Below are 15,328 nucleotides of genomic sequence, written 5' to 3'. Positions count from 1 at the left end.
GAAAGAGAAGCAAGCTTGTATAACCTAATCTCAGACAAACGGTCATAATGTCATTGTCATATCGTACCTATCATATCATATATTTAACCAAGTTAGACCTATCTATATATCCATTCATGCAACGTAAAATTCATGAACCAAATATCGCCTTCTTCCTTCTCTCGCTTGCAATTCCACTTGCGCCCGCGCTGGAAATGCATGAAATTTCCCACAGGAAAGAAAATTGCTCAGTTATCCTCGCAAAACAGCTTTAGAATGCCGTCTACTACGTTGGTTACTCTCTCTTTCGATAGGACCGGAACAGTCACGCTTGTGGAAATGTCGTCTGAGGGAGGACGTCTCTCCTTGAGGTATTTCCGCAGTGCAAACGTGGATGCTTTGTACGTCGCGTGGTACATGGCCTTGAATTCGTCCTCGTCCGAGATAGCTGGACCATGACCATGCTCCGCTGGCGCAGTCAAAGTTTCTGCAACAATGCTGTCCTCGTTTAGGGGATCGACATCCTGGTGGGAATTTGTGACGTTGTTCTTGCTCGTAGAAGACGATCGGCTGGCTTTCCGGTGATAGCCGTACAGACGCATGCATGTCAGTATTGTGCGAGTAATCAAGGCCTTATTCTCAGATATGATCGTCTCAGCATCTTTTGGCGATGCCTCCGACTCTTCATCTTCCTGGCCGGCAGGCAGAGGAGACGGTGCTGCTGGCTGACTTTCTGTCTCGAGAAAAGAATGAGAGAGCTCTCGTTTGCTCGCTGTCCGACGAATTTGGCCTTTCGCGGTGCTAGGTCTGGGATCTTCGCGCGCATCCGGAGTCTTACCAACACGCAGATTCCCGCTCAGAGAAACAGATCGTGACCGTCTCGATCCCAATCTCTCCAAGGCAGGTTTGCCGACTTCTTCCGGCTCCTTCTTTACCGTCAACGGAGGTAGATGAGGAGCTGTCTGGGACAGTGAGGTTGCAGTGGCCATTAGTTGCGATACTGCTTCTCCTCCCCGTTGCCGGACTCTCCTGTGGTGCTGCGCAGCAACCTCAAAAATCGTCGCTATGCGCTTTCGCTTCGGACTTGGCGATCGTAGATCCGGAATGAATTGGGCAAACTCAGGCTCACATCCCGAATTATTATTCTCCGGACTTGAAGGCGGAGAAGGCAGGCTCTGAGCTTTTTGCACGAAAGACGCCGATAACGGTGCAGCATATATCCGCAGATCTCGCTTGAGTGCAAGATGCAGCTCATCCTGCATCATATCTCCTGGAGAAGAAGAGTTCGGAGGTGAAGGAGGTCGCCCTAGAGTTTCTGGGGTGGACAAGACCCCGTAGATAAGAAGATCCGACACAATGCATCCAGAGGGATGGCCTCCCCCGGAGCCTTCGACGCTGATAAGAAGGCCGACCGGGCATTGCATTGATTTGCATCTGTCAAGGTCATCATCCTCTTCCAACCAAATGCTGCCCAATAGTCTGGTCTTGAGCCATTGCGAAGTTTCTATGTTGGTACTGTGTACTTCGACGCTGGGCCCCGCGCGGGCGTAGAGTGGTATCAATGCCGGGTTCACGAGGCTGTGGAGGGAGAGTTTCACATCTTTTGGAATCACACATTGGCGATGTGGAGAAGAATTGAGAAGTTTGACCGCTATGATAATGATATAGTCAGCGCCCCAGTCCTGCTTATCATCATGGACACGTGTTGAGTTCGCTTGTACTTACCTAACGATCCTGTGCCTGTTGCGATATTCCCCGACCAAACCTCCATTGCGTCCTGCTGTAGCTCATTATTATCTCACGTTTTAATCCATTCATTCAGTGTGCTCGGTTGGAGTGTACTGAGTGCAATGGTGATAATGTCATTTACGCACGCGTCGCGCCTGCTGAAATGGGACACGGTGTCACGTGACAATATCTCGATTGAGTCGAACAAGCCCAACTACCTGTTGTGCAATTGGAAGTTTGCCAAATATCGAATCGCCAGACTTCCTCATAGAGTCTCTATTCCATCTCGTGCTTATAGTACATAAACCAATACGGAACACATGGCAAATCATCGCAGCAATTCAAAAGACACCAAAATCACAAGCAGGGATATAAAGGTACGCTCAGCATACAGAAACTGGAACTCGAGTGTGCCGACAGTAGTAAGCAGAGTAGGCATAAAATGCGATAAATTATAGCGCTCATCTAAGACCTCCTCTTGAGACACTCGACGTCAATACGCCCACGGTCATAGACATGTCATTCAGAACTCTTCCTGCTCCCTAAAAAACATAGTAAAACTGATGATAGTCCCGTATATAAGAAGGCCCCCGAGGATCGACATGATCATTGCTGGGACTTCAATGGCGCCGCTGTGAGCGAGAACGGTTGGGAGTGCTGCGGCCGGAACATTAGCCTAAGTCCAATCTGACACATTCAATTGCCCCCAAATATTGGAGATCTCGAGCCCATTATTTGACTTTCTTCTGACTGGCGAATAAACATACCAATTCCCATCAAAACAAGGAACCCCGTCAGGAAACGCCCAAAGTCAGCCGCGGCATTGCCGGAGCTCTCAATGAAATCGTCCGGGTTCGCACACCGACTGCATATCCAGTTGGGCAAGGGCGCAATCACGTAGGTTGCAACGACGAGCAGAGGAAGGAAATTGTGCCACAGGGCTGAAGAAAGGATGACCAGAAGGAAGCCGATGGCCAGAATCTGTTTCTCAGTCAGGCATCAATCGCAATTATCGCCCAGGACAAAATCAACAAGGACCGTACAAAAGAGAGAACTATTATCGTTTTTAACCCTGCCATGGTTGACGAGCTGCGGTTGAACCTGGAGCTGGAACGAAGGCGTGGACCTAGTGGTTGCCTGATGGTAGTCTCGAAGAAGCAGAGTCGGCGTCAGACAAGGCAATGGAGCGGACAGGACTGGAGACGCCCTATGTGCATCAGAGTAGTCGCACAGATATGCCCTTCATGCGAAAAGAAACGCAGCTCAACTGCTTGGGTGGAAGTGCCCTGTGTCGCAACGTGGTGTTGGACTGGCCTCGGCGACAGCTCCAGCAATGCAGGTGGGAGGTGAGGCTTGGCGGCTGGAGTAACAACTGACAAAGCGGCACAAGCCACACTTTGTCCCAAACGGGCTGGGAGCTCCAGGTCACCGCGTCGTCGCTCACTGCCTGCCGCATCGATAGCCAGCAGTCCCTGTATAACCAGCTCTTCACACTCTCCCCAACAATACTCCACTGTCTTCCTTCTTCTTGCTGTGCTCCTTCGGAAGCCCTTCTATCCCTCCTGCCAGCTTGTCCGACACTTCCCGCCTTTCCCATCCCTAGTCCTCCGTCATGTTCAGAAACAACTACGATAACGATTCAGTGACCTTGTAAGGTTGATCGCATGTTTTGCAAGCGTCGGGGGTGCTGATTTATTCCTCCATAGTTCGCCGCAGGGGCGGATATTCCAGGTCGAATATGCGCAGGAGGCTGTGAAGCAGGGTTCGGTCGTAGTAGGGCTCGTGAGCAAAACACATGCCGTCCTCGTCGGCTTAAAGGTACGAACCTGTCAGATGACGATGAGTAGATCGTTATATTTCCAGTTATGGAAACTGATTTTCGTCTCGTCCAGCGCAACGCCGAAGAGCTCTCCTCTTACCAGAAGAAGGTTATCGAAATCGATTCCCATATGGGTATTGCCATTGCTGGTCTTTCCTCCGATGCCCGCGTGCTCTCGAACTTCATGAAGCAGCAGTCTCTGGGGTCAAGGATGACCTACGGCCGCGCTATTCCTCTGGACCGGATTGTCTCCCAGATCGGGGACCGCGCTCAAACCAACACACAGCATTACGGCAAGCGACCTTACGGTGTCGGACTCCTCGTCGCCGGCGTGGACGACTCCGGGCCTCATCTGTATGAGTTCCAACCGTCGGGGTTGACACAGGAGATGCTGGCGTGCGCAATTGGCGCTCGGTCCCAGATGGCCCGGACGTATCTGGAAAAAAATCTGGAGCAGTTCCATGATAGCAGCCGGGAACAGCTGATCAGCCACGGGTTGAAAGCGCTCAAGGAGACGTTGTCCCAGGATAAGGAGCTTACTGTCGATAATACGACTGTGGGTGTTGTTGGTCTGGCTCCCCCCGGCTCAAAGAACAAGATCGAGAACTTTAAGCTGTACGACGGCCAGGAGGTGGCGCCTCTGCTCGAGGCTCTGGACCATGCCTCCGAAGGCGCCGGAGGGGAGATGGAAGTGGACTCATAATAATAATAGAGGGAATGTCCTTCTAGATATTAAAAAAGTCTTGAGATATTTTCCTTCCTGTGGAAGTTTTTACTATGCGATGACATGAGACAGTTAATGTGTATCAGAGCCATAGCCTTCATGCATTGCAATGTCGTAAGGGCATCATCTACCGTATCCATCTTTTGTCTATTCGTCTACCGTACCACCACCCTGAATACCAAATACAAATCAGCCGGGATATCTAATTCCAGTAGGCACTCCGACACGGCTTCTCCTCTACTCCTCACCCCAGTTCAGCTGCAATCGGTCCGCACTGGCCTTGTACTCCCTTAATCTCGGCAAGACGTCGTTGACATCGTTGACGGACACGAGGATCTTGCCATTGGCCTCGCTGACAAACCCTTCCTTGACGGCGTTCTGCACCCACTGCAGCAGTCCGTCCCAGTAGCCATTGATATTGAGCAGGACGACGCCAACCTTGTGGATGCCCAGCTGGTTCCACGTCGTCATCTCCATGACCTCCTCGATGGTTCCGAATCCGCCTGCTAGGGCGACGAACCCGGACCCGGGGCCGCCCTCGAGCACCTTCGTGGCCATCAGACGCTTCCGGGTATGCATGTCCGGCACGATGGTGGTGATGCCGTACTCGGTCTCCTTCAGCAGAGTCGTCTTGTCCATCAGCGAGGGGAGGGTGCGCTCGTGCGCCTTGCCGGCGCCCTTCTGGGTCTTGCCCTCTTCAGCCTCGCTTTCCGTCGGCGTCGGCTCCGCCGAGTTCTTGTATCCGTCCTCGACCTTGATCAGGGCGCGGGGGATGACGCCGTGGACGGCTTGCGGGCCGGAGAGCGAGACCAGCGTTCGGGCCAGCTCGCCCATCAGGCCATTGGTGCCGCCACCGTAGACGAGGTGGACATTGTTCTTGTGGAATTCGTAGGCGAGGGCGCGCGCAGCTTCCAGATGAACGGGGTTGTTCCCCGCCACAGAGCCACAGCTGTCAAGTAAGAGAAGTGAGTCAGAAGAACGTCAAGAAATCACCAATCTTCAAAATTCACACGTACAACACACAGACAACTGTTGGCTTATCTTTCTGTTGCTCAGTGGTCATGTTGAAAAACGATCGAGTATGTTTCTACCAAAAATAAAGCGGCGAAGTGGCCTGTTCTCTTTGATGGGTACAGAGTACTAAATACGGTATCCAAACTCAGGGGAAGAAAAGTGAGTGACGTAGATTCTTTAGAGTTTTGCCCTAGTTTTTATGCCAAGCCAAGGAAAGAAAAAAGACAGTGGACGAAAATAGCGATGTGGAGAAAAGGTACCTAGGTACCTATGGCCCTATATAGTAGAAAAAAAAACGAGGTACGGAGCATCAGGTTCGTGCAACAATAATCCGTAAAACGGCAGGTTAGCTACGGAGCGTGAGTGATAGGTACCTGCTACGGTATGGTATGGTTGGACGGAGAACGCTGCATCCATGGACCATGGATGGCAACACATTGCAGCAGTGGATCCTGCCATTTCTGGTTATTCTGCTGACATGTCTCGCAAACACATGCTCGACTCAGCTCGAGGGGTAGGTTGTTCTGGCTTTAGGTAATGAGAATTATCACTAACTAAATAGCGGGGCAGCGGACTGGATCCGTGTGCCCAGCGGGGTTGGCTTGCATCTTCCAGATCGTAGTCAGTTACTACAACTAATAGTATTACCTCTCTAGAATAATGTATCCACAGTACTTCCTCAAACTATTATTGTTGAATGTCGTTGACAGCTAGTTTAGTTCTACAGTAGAGGTACCTACCTCAAATTTACTGATCTTTTGACCACTACCTTTATGGGAACTTTTACTGCAACGTTTCTACTAGAACGGTCACTGAATAAAGTATCAAGAGAAAATCATCGTATATACAGTACGGTCACGACGACCTCTATCTATCTGTTGATCTGTTGGGCAAACCTGTCGCTTTTCTGCTGGTTAGTTATTCTCATGAAATTTCGGAATCAAGCCGCTTAGATTTGGATTATAGTAATCGTGACCTATGTCTTAATTACTAGAAGAAAGTCTATGACTTTTAGTTTTGGGAGGGTATCCTGATATAGTAATTTGAGACTAGAAATTGCTGTGGTGGTACAATCAAATTTAAGAGATAGGTAACCTCATTTGGCTACCTACGTACGAAAAGCCAAAACTAAGGAAGAAAAGACTCAGTACATAAAGAATGGAAGTGTTATTCTGCCCCAAATGCGATTCCTTTTCTGAAAATATTATTTCCTTTGATCATTAACCTTAGTCTCTATATTTAGGATTTTCTGCATGCATCAGGAAGTCTCTTTGCTTAGAAACACCCTTTGTCCTTCGGAAAGTCCCAACGATAGATTCTGCAAACTGGTCAAAGAAAGCTTCTTTTGTCTTGAAGGAGTGTCCTGTCTCAAAGGAATGTCCCGAGCTGAGCCGAGCCATCACAATTGCAGTAGTAATAAGGTCAAGGTAAGTGGAAATTTAAGTGATCATGGTACAGATAGGAGATATTATTTTTCGGAGTGACTGTGTTTGAACTAGTGATCGTCTATTGAGATAAGAAACAAGAAAAGCTGGAAATTATTTACTAGACCGAAAATCCCTGGTTTATGTCAGACTTCATGAAATTCTTCCAGGCTTGTCACCGTTTAGACAGACAAACAGACAGTCAGAAAGCAAATGGATTCGCTCCGACTTTATTGGACGACGGATCTCCGAAAAGTGTGGAAGAAGCAATCTTCTAGAGATGAGTTCACTTCTCTGTTTTCTGTAGTCTACAGCCATATTTTCTAGAAGGGCTAGACGAGCAGTAGAATATCAAAATTAAAAATGGGTGTCTTGCAATGTAATGGATGGGTAGACTAACTACCTACTCCTTTGATTATATCGGCCTGTTTGAACTATAATCTGAACTATTATAGACTCACAAGTTTCGATGCAAGTCTTTGGTTTTACCAATATGCACCAAAATAACTGCATCCAAGAAATAATAAGAGAAGCAGGAATACTGTTTATGATTAATGGCATGCCTTTCTCATATAACCATCGCTGGGTTATTTTTTCACCACGTCATCATGGCTGGTTGTATTTGTCCATTTTGTAGGTTCTTTGTTGAACAGTCAAGATTGCTATGTGCCTGGAACACAGTCTGCTAATCTTTCCCTGCCAAAGAAAGACGTTTAGCAACTTCTGGGCCTCAGATTATATTCTCTGTACGATACTGAAACCTAGAACCAAGACAACGTTATATGGATTATTCGTCATCAGTTCTTGAAGGCAAAGTGCTATCAAGCCCTTTCTCGATATAAATCATTCCATCAGGCAGATCCTTTTTCCTGGTCGTTCAAGTATCCATTTGCAATTCAGAGAATATTAAACGGGTTGTTCCGGCAGGTCACGTTATGAGTGAACTGTCAACATACCCTGTCAGTTGCCTGGCTGCAGTCTCGAAAACACGCCATCTTCCAACGCCATCCAGCCCTGCCCCTCCACCTTATCTTTCAAGTCCTTCACCCTCGCTCTTTTCACTCGCTTATCCTCAGAGCTCACCTTGAGAACTCTCACAAACCAATCGAGGAAATGCCTAACTGAAATTCCCCATTCTTCACCTGGTGAACGGCGCTTGTCTTCCTATCATATGAATAACACCATCTCTTTTTTGCTGCGCTGACAACCGCAGACATGGATATCTTTTGTCGGAACGTACCTGACCATCTCGACAAGAGGCGTCTCAAAAGAGCTCTCAAGCCTATCCTTGCGGAACTCGGGATTTTTACATTCGAATGCAAGAAGCACACCAAGGGACATGCGACATTAACAATACCCGATGTCCAGAAGGCACGTCGGTTGCTGGAGAAAATGCCCTAAAGTGCCAAAAGGGCAAAGGGTAGCTCCTAACCGGAGGCTTATGTTATTTGACACCCCGATCTTTATTGAGGAAGGAAAGTTTAAACCAGATGAACTTCTTCTTGAGACTCTTAAAGAGGAGGAATGTCAACGGCAGAAAAGGGTCCTTACTTCAATGACTGCTGGGAGACAAAATGACTCTTCAGGAGAAACGGAGAGCATTCTACATCGTCTCTCTGTCCTGCGGAGTATTTGATTACCTTGAAGAAACGCCTATTTTTCGAGAGTACCACAGTCTAGCAGAAACAGGAATGATCAAATTTGGATACACCATTCTAGTTGTGACGATCCAAAATCCTTCCAATCTACAAAAGAAATATCGACTGGAGTTCGACTACTGGAGCATGTATGGATCGATTTACCATGGTGGATACACCACACAATCACTGGTCTTCACCTGCACAGGTGCTCCCCGTATCTACGAAATAGCTACACGAGCTTCCATCACTACTACGAAAGATAAGGAAGACAAGAACAGGAAGAGACTAAGTTTCCTCAACGACGGACACAAACACATAGTGGCTACATGTTTCACATATAGGGTTCTCCTGAGAGATACGACTGACATTCGCCTGGTCCATATGCTTTCCAACGAGCGTTATATTCCACCCCTAGATAGGTGGATTGATAGACGATTTCCAGACTCTGTTCCGTACGCAGAACAACTTGGAAAGTTCTTGGTGTTACTCACGGCACAGATATTTCCATTTCGGATCAAGTATCAGCTTCAGATGCTTGTCTGGAACGGAGAGCTTCCGCCTTCGACAGTTATTGGCCTCTTTCCATATGCGTATGCTCTGCTCTCTAGGAGACGGTTAGATGTTGCAGTCAATGTGTTTCAGAAGCTACCAAGGAAGCTCCAGCGTCCCTGTCCAAATGTGGATAGCTCTGAGTTTGATTCCGAGAGGTTAATCGAAATCCTCACCGAGATTGAAGAGGGAAAAGTGTCGGAGTTTCTGGATACAGGAAGACCTGGACATGTGCACCAAAACCAGACAGAAGTCCACAGAGCTACAGTCGCACCCACGGGTATCTATCTATGCGGACCGTACCCCGAAACTCAGAACCGAGTTTTGAGAAGATTTTCAAGATTCAATGATTTTTTTCTTCGCGTGGAGTTTGTTGAGGAAACTGGGGATCCGATCATGTACGACATCACATCCAACCTAGATGGCATATACTACGATCGGTTCCGGATGATTCTGAGGGATGGGATCATCATCGCAGATCGCCATTTCAACTTTCTCGGATTCTCCCACTCTTCATTGAGGGCGCGGACATGTTGGTTCATGGCCAACTTTATCTGCAATGGCGAGCTCGTGGATGTGTCCCGCATGATTCACAAGCTGGGGAATTTCCAACACATCTACTCGCCTGCGAAATTTGCGGCCAGGATCGGGCAGACGTTTTCTGATACCCTGACCTCCATTGCGATAGATCCTCGCATCGTCAGAAGAGCTGAGGATGTAGAAAGGAATGGTCGCGTGTTCAGCGACGGTTGTGGCACTCTATCAAAGGAAGTTCTGTGGAAAATTTATAGAGAGTATCCTCTCGCGCATCGGTTCGGCCTACAGTGTTTCAGATTCGATTATCAGGTAAGATACTGTAATATTCTGGATGCATTACAACATGAAGTATACCAGACTAATTGGATTCCTCAGGAGCAAAAGGTATGCTGTCGTTGGACAGCTCGAAGAAAGGCCCAGAGATAATGCTCCGGAAATCCATGGTCAAATTCGAAGCTGCAGACGACTGGAATATAGAGACATGTGGGTCTGGAATCGAGAAGCTCCCCTTCTTCTTGAACGCGCAGCTCATCAAGATTCTCGAGGATCTGGGGGTGCCGGCTGAAGCATTCCTGGAGTTGCAAGGAGATGAGATCGAAACACTTCGACAGACTGTGCAATCGGCTGAGCAAACGGCAAAATTTTTGGAACAATCTCACATGGCGAGGTCAACACGTCTACCCTGACTTATTTCTGTCTTGAAATCGCTGGACCTGAGCCATACACAGGATGACTTTCTCAGACAAGCAGTGGAACTGGCGGTCATCATAAAATTGCGGGACCTCAAATACCGCGCTCGGATTCGGGTACCTAAAGCTGTGACTCTCTATGGCATCATGGATGAAACCGGTATTTTGAACGAAGGGGAGATATTCTGTCCCGTTCTCAGTGAACGTTTCTACCGAGAGATCCTCGTCCGAAAGAACGTGGTCGTCACACGTTCGCCGGCTTTTCATCCCGGCGACGTGCAGTTAGTAAATGCTATCGATGTTCCCGAGGATTCTCCCCTTCGCAAATTACACAATTGTGTCGTCTTTAGCCAGAAAGGCAACAGAGATCTCCCGAGTAAGCTGAGCGGTGGTGACTTGGACGGCGATCTCTTCAACATCATCTATGATGACCGACTGAAGCCGCAGAAGATTGCAGAACCTGCGGATTATCCCAGAGGTACAGACATAGTTCTCAATCGGCCGGTCCAAATCGATGATATCGCAGATTTTTTCATAACTTTTATGCGTCAGGATCAGTTGGGGAGAATCGCTACAACTCATAAAATTCTTCTGCTGATCAGAGACCGGCGGGCACGTTCGACGCTGATTGCCTGACTTTGGCTGAGTTACATTCCACAGCCGTTGACTTTTCAAAGACGGGCAAACCTGTATGTTCTTTGAAGTATGCTTACCGCATCGGAATCGCTGAACTTAGCAGGTGGATGTTTCTCGAATACCTAAGTATCCGCCTTACCGACCCGACTTCATGGCTCCAGGTCCCCGTGTCCATATTGCGGAGAGTATCGAGCTTCTTTCGTCTGAGAGAGAGCACATATATGGCGAGGAAGACGATAACGATGATGACGACGATGGCGGCCGACGACTTATCCGCTACTACAAAAGTAAGCGTGTCTTAGGCCAGCTTTACAGAGCAATAGACGAGAAGGAATTTCTCCAAGACCTGCAAACTTTGCCGAAAGAGCGGCCGGTAAACCTTCTCACAGCTCTATGGCAGTACGTTGAGCATGAAACTGCAGGCTTCATTTGGACACATTGCATAGCCACTGCGAGAGAGATCAAAGAGATGTGAGCCATATCTTTGGCACCTTGTACCGTCCATATCTGCAAGTTGCTTACGAATGCGTTAGCTACGAGGACGATCTACAAGATCTGATGTACCAGTACTCCGACACGTCGTGGAAGACATCTCTCACCGAAATCGAAGTTTTCATCGGAAACATCATGGGCGAAAGTCACAAACAGACCAAACGGCAGAAGGAAGCGTCGAAAAGCATGAGAGAAGGTGAGACTCAGAGATTACGATAACATGCATGTTTCTAAGTGTCTATAGACTATGACCGTCTGGTGGACTGGACAATATCGATGATTCTCGGTCAGGACTCAGATAGTGAGGACCAGGCTCTCGAACGTTCAATCGCATGTTTCTGGGTTGCGTTGGATGATGCCACGGCCCGGTACAAGAGCTCCAAGAAGAAGAGGCTTCGGAGCTTTGCTTGGATCGCGGCGGTTGTATGCCTTCAAGAAATCGATAAGTTGCGAATGACAATCCCTTTTCCTTAACGCCTCTTCAATGGTTTTTCTCCTCTAGTTGGCAGTTACGGACAACGGGAACTCGAGTGGTGATTGACTCAAACCACGAATTCTGCAGGTGAACGAAAACAATGGTGTACTTTATATATAGGACTTCGAGCAGAGTACCAATGATACAAATCAGAGATTTAGTCATGCGCAATATAAAAATACATGATCTCTGGACATGTACTACACATGGATGTGCATACAATGGTGGACACTCACTGTCCATGCTGACTAGTCAAGAATGGCGGCAAGTAATACATTAGTGACAATAATGATACGATTCTTTTCCATAGGAGAGTAATAGCAGCAGCAGTTGTAATAAGAGTAACAATTCAAGGAGACTTAGTACTCCGCAGTATGTAAAACAGCAATGCAAACAAGACAAACCTCTCCGATGCCGTGGCATCAAGCTTATGCTGCTAAGCTAGGTACTCAGTAGTTCTGAGTGACGCCATACCTCTCATTCGCATCTTTGCGACACTCCCTGATTTATTCTCTACAGGGAAGATACCTGCGATAATTTATCTGGATCGGTTTCATGGATCGCTCACAAGATGTCTCGCTGGAGGAGGTGTTCTGGCGATCACCCCAGCACGTCCAGATGATGGGGGGTTATCTCCATTCAAACAACAGTATGCAGCTCTTTCCACTCGATCAGGACCATTCTAATTGCTGATGGACAGTCCTCTTCTACTTCGCCGAATCGCCCTTCTTTGACCCGACCTCGAACAACGCCTCCCTGGCCATCCAAGCCAGCTACAATGAATCCTTTCGCCATTTCGTCGAGACGCGCGAAGCGTTCGAGGGCAGGTTGAAGACGATGCAGGGACTGGAGTTCATGGTCACGTACGATCCGCTGCAGGCTGCTGCGCAGTCGGAGACCACGTTTGCGCACGAGCCGTCGAATATCTGGGTGATTCGGAAGCAATTGAGGCAGAAGCGGCCCGGGATGGAGGACGATGTTGTGGTTCTGTCGACGTACTACGTCGTGGGGGATTGTATTTACATGGCGCCATCTATTGCTAGTGTTGTGGGGAACAGACTTGTAAGTCTTGGATTTCACACTGGTCAAAAAAGGGAGGAGCAGGATTGACCTGTCTATCTAGCTCTCGGCCGTGACGTCTCTGACCAAGCTCCTCAACACCGCCTCTCCACTCCCGATCTTCACGCCGGCTTACGGACATACCTACATGCCTCCTGGTCCCAAGCAGCTCACCGATACCTCTCAGCAGACGACGGCAGCAGCGGCACAATCTCAGCAGAGCAAAGAGGGCACTCCTGTGCCAGATGGTCAGGCACCGACCAAGGCTCCGCTCGCAGGAGCGAACGTGAGTAGCAGTGCGTTCCAGGATACGCGAAGCCTTATGGAAGCATTAACTCTGCTGTCCAAATACGGTGACGAGTACATGGACGAAAATCCGCTCGTTGGCGAGCCCGGGTCATTTATCTTAACCAAGTGAGGCAGCCTAGCTAGGCCCATCGAGGCCTTTCGCAAATATATGAACATGGACATGAACTCCTCCGCGGGTTGGAAAAAAAAGGAATGGCCCGTTTAGAAAAAGCCTCCAAAGCTGGTGAGGACCCTCGCGGGAAAACCGACAGTCAGTTGGGGAAAGGATGCCATCGCAGGTATCATTACCGTCACTGCTTGCGGAAGCAGTGATGTGAAGGGTAGGCCCAAGGGTCTCGAAATTGCTTGAGCTGCCGTTACAAGGGCCGCTAGTTACTATCCTGACATTCGCGGACGCGTCAGATACACCATCCGGGAACCTGCCCTGACTACAATCTCAGGATATCAAGCATAAGCATAAAAGCATCACGTTGGGGCTGCCGATGATCAAGATGGACCAGACTTGTTCGATTTGGGACATATGTACGATATGGGATATCTCCACTTCAGCTCTCACCAAGAGATCCAGGTGGACTGTACAGATACGCTTATGTATATACCTGTGTCTGTTATTTGGTAATTGAAAAAACAAAGAAGTCTTTATTTAGGCGACTTTTGATACGTATCTATAAAAGTCATTAATTAAAAGCCACTTTTTCATGACCAACACCGCCAGCAGCAGAGTACTGAATTAATAATGGCTCCCTCTCTTATTGTCATTGTCTGAAAAAAAAGGTATTTATTGTTGGCTTCCTGATCTCTGAGTGAGGATTTAGGAGAATGTTCTTCTAAATGCTGTTATTGAACTACTATTACTCACAATAAACCATAATGGAGCTGGTCTTAGATTTATGTGCAAGTATGGATTGTCACGATCGTGTGTTTGCCTACCATGACAAGAAGGACAGGATTGGAAGATTGCCATTAAATAAATAACTAGGGTCTAGAAAATTTGAAGCTGTAGAGGCATGATTCATAATATATTGTGTCCCGAATGTGAAATATCTAAACCCTCAAATGGATTTCCTCTCTACATAGTATTTTGCTCATGAGTCATTTTCGGATGATGGTATATGTCATTCCTAGCGATCTCATTTCCTGATGCGGTTAAGAACATTCTATGACAGGATTCAGGAACGATCATCTTCTGAACCAACGAGAAAATATGAGCCGATTATCGCAGGCATTTCTTAGGAGTGATAGTCCCGCAACTGAAATATCATACTGGGCAGGACTCTTTACAGCACTGGTATCCTACAGAAAGCTCTACAGCTAGTCAGCCGAGATAGGCGGGAGATGCGTGAAAGCCGTAACTATGGTATATGCCCCCACTCTGACGCAGACACAGCAAGACACGTGAGATGGGGCGGTGACAGCAAAGAGCGGAGAGGAAGATGAACTGCATGAACTAGTCTCGAGCCTAGCTATCTAGGGCAGCTACCTCGAGGCTGGCAAGCTTCGAGTCCTTCGACTGTAGAAGACATGCAGGCGTTCGAAGATTCCGCCCGCCATCCAGAGCCCTCCAGCTGGAGGCCAATCACAACGAGCGAAAAAAGCATATCGTCATTGGGGGACGCGATTGTAATCGAGCGGTTGCTCATTGGTTCCGTGGTGACCCGGGGAGCCCCTCCCATCGAGTTGGTCGCTGCAGGCAGAAGGCGAAACGGGAAGGCGACCGATGGGCGCCAAACTCTGAACTGCTCGCGGTGGCTGGCTGCGCGGGCGAATCCTGAACTGTCACAGCCCATCCTGGATGACTCGATCCGTGAGATAGTACGGAGCTTACTAAGAGGGGAAAAAAATTGGTGGCAACTGTCAAGCCCGCTTTTCTGAGAGTCGATGAAAAGAAGGCTGTGGGAACAGTCCCACTGCTGATAGTTTTATCAGACAAGGTTGATATCATGCTGCTGGTCGATCTTTGTGTGACTCTGCTTGATCATGTACTAGTACTTTTAGTTCACCTTAAGAACAATGTGCTGTTAGGTGGACACGGCTTAGAGTTCAGGTATACCTGTGTATACGTGTGTACATGTACATGTAGCTTTCCCCACAAGTCTTTTGCTGATTGCTGACTTTGCTTCGAGTCACCTGAACAGAAAGAAGATATATATATAGTTTGGTGGATAATAATAATACTGATACGATTGTCCTTATGAGCTGTTCTCTGCCTGAGTGTGGAGTAACAGGAACCCGAAGCTCTTGATGAACAAGGCGT

General features: G+C 48.2%; 5 protein-coding genes across 5 annotated transcripts; 3 read left to right on the top strand and 2 right to left on the bottom strand.

The window, feature by feature from the left end:
* Positions 1–227: 227 nt before the first annotated feature.
* T310_1430 (uncharacterized protein) lies at positions 228–1,750 on the bottom strand (the record flags this gene model as incomplete). The annotated part of the gene is made up of 2 exons (XM_013475687.1): positions 228–1,630; positions 1,705–1,750. The coding sequence occupies 2 exons, from the start codon at positions 1,748–1,750 to the stop codon at positions 228–230; spliced, it is 1,449 nt and encodes a 482-aa protein (XP_013331141.1).
* A 1,569-nt stretch (positions 1,751–3,319) lies between these two features.
* T310_1429 (Proteasome endopeptidase complex) lies at positions 3,320–4,229 on the top strand (the record flags this gene model as incomplete). Its single annotated transcript, XM_013475686.1, has 3 exons — positions 3,320–3,357; positions 3,414–3,525; positions 3,555–4,229. 3 exons carry the CDS (start codon positions 3,320–3,322, stop codon positions 4,227–4,229), a joined length of 825 nt encoding a protein of 274 aa, XP_013331140.1.
* Positions 4,230–4,487: 258 nt separating this feature from the next.
* Positions 4,488–5,313, bottom strand: T310_1428 (Lysine decarboxylase-like protein; the record flags this gene model as incomplete). Its single annotated transcript, XM_013475685.1, has 2 exons — positions 4,488–5,199; positions 5,267–5,313. The coding sequence occupies 2 exons, from the start codon at positions 5,311–5,313 to the stop codon at positions 4,488–4,490; spliced, it is 759 nt and encodes a 252-aa protein (XP_013331139.1).
* Positions 5,314–8,262: 2,949 nt separating this feature from the next.
* T310_1427 (RNA-dependent RNA polymerase) lies at positions 8,263–10,100 on the top strand (the record flags this gene model as incomplete). The annotated part of the gene is made up of 3 exons (XM_013475684.1): positions 8,263–9,625; positions 9,669–9,723; positions 9,818–10,100. 3 exons carry the CDS (start codon positions 8,263–8,265, stop codon positions 10,098–10,100), a joined length of 1,701 nt encoding a protein of 566 aa, XP_013331138.1.
* Positions 10,101–10,250: 150 nt separating this feature from the next.
* On the top strand, positions 10,251–13,183 carry T310_1426 (RNA polymerase II transcription mediator complex subunit (Med6); the record flags this gene model as incomplete). The annotated part of the gene is made up of 8 exons (XM_013475683.1): positions 10,251–10,581; positions 10,764–10,792; positions 10,843–11,210; positions 11,273–11,427; positions 11,476–11,654; positions 12,070–12,151; positions 12,407–12,768; positions 12,830–13,183. 8 exons carry the CDS (start codon positions 10,251–10,253, stop codon positions 13,181–13,183), a joined length of 1,860 nt encoding a protein of 619 aa, XP_013331137.1.
* Positions 13,184–15,328: the final 2,145 nt, after the last annotated feature.

Source organism: Rasamsonia emersonii (genome assembly GCF_000968595.1).
Source record: "Rasamsonia emersonii CBS 393.64 chromosome Unknown ctg1118621759990, whole genome shotgun sequence".
In the NCBI taxonomy this organism is placed as follows: Eukaryota; Fungi; Ascomycota; class Eurotiomycetes; order Eurotiales; family Trichocomaceae; genus Rasamsonia; species Rasamsonia emersonii.
Note: the sequence above shows the minus strand (reverse complement) of the source record. Positions and strands in the feature narration are given on the sequence as shown.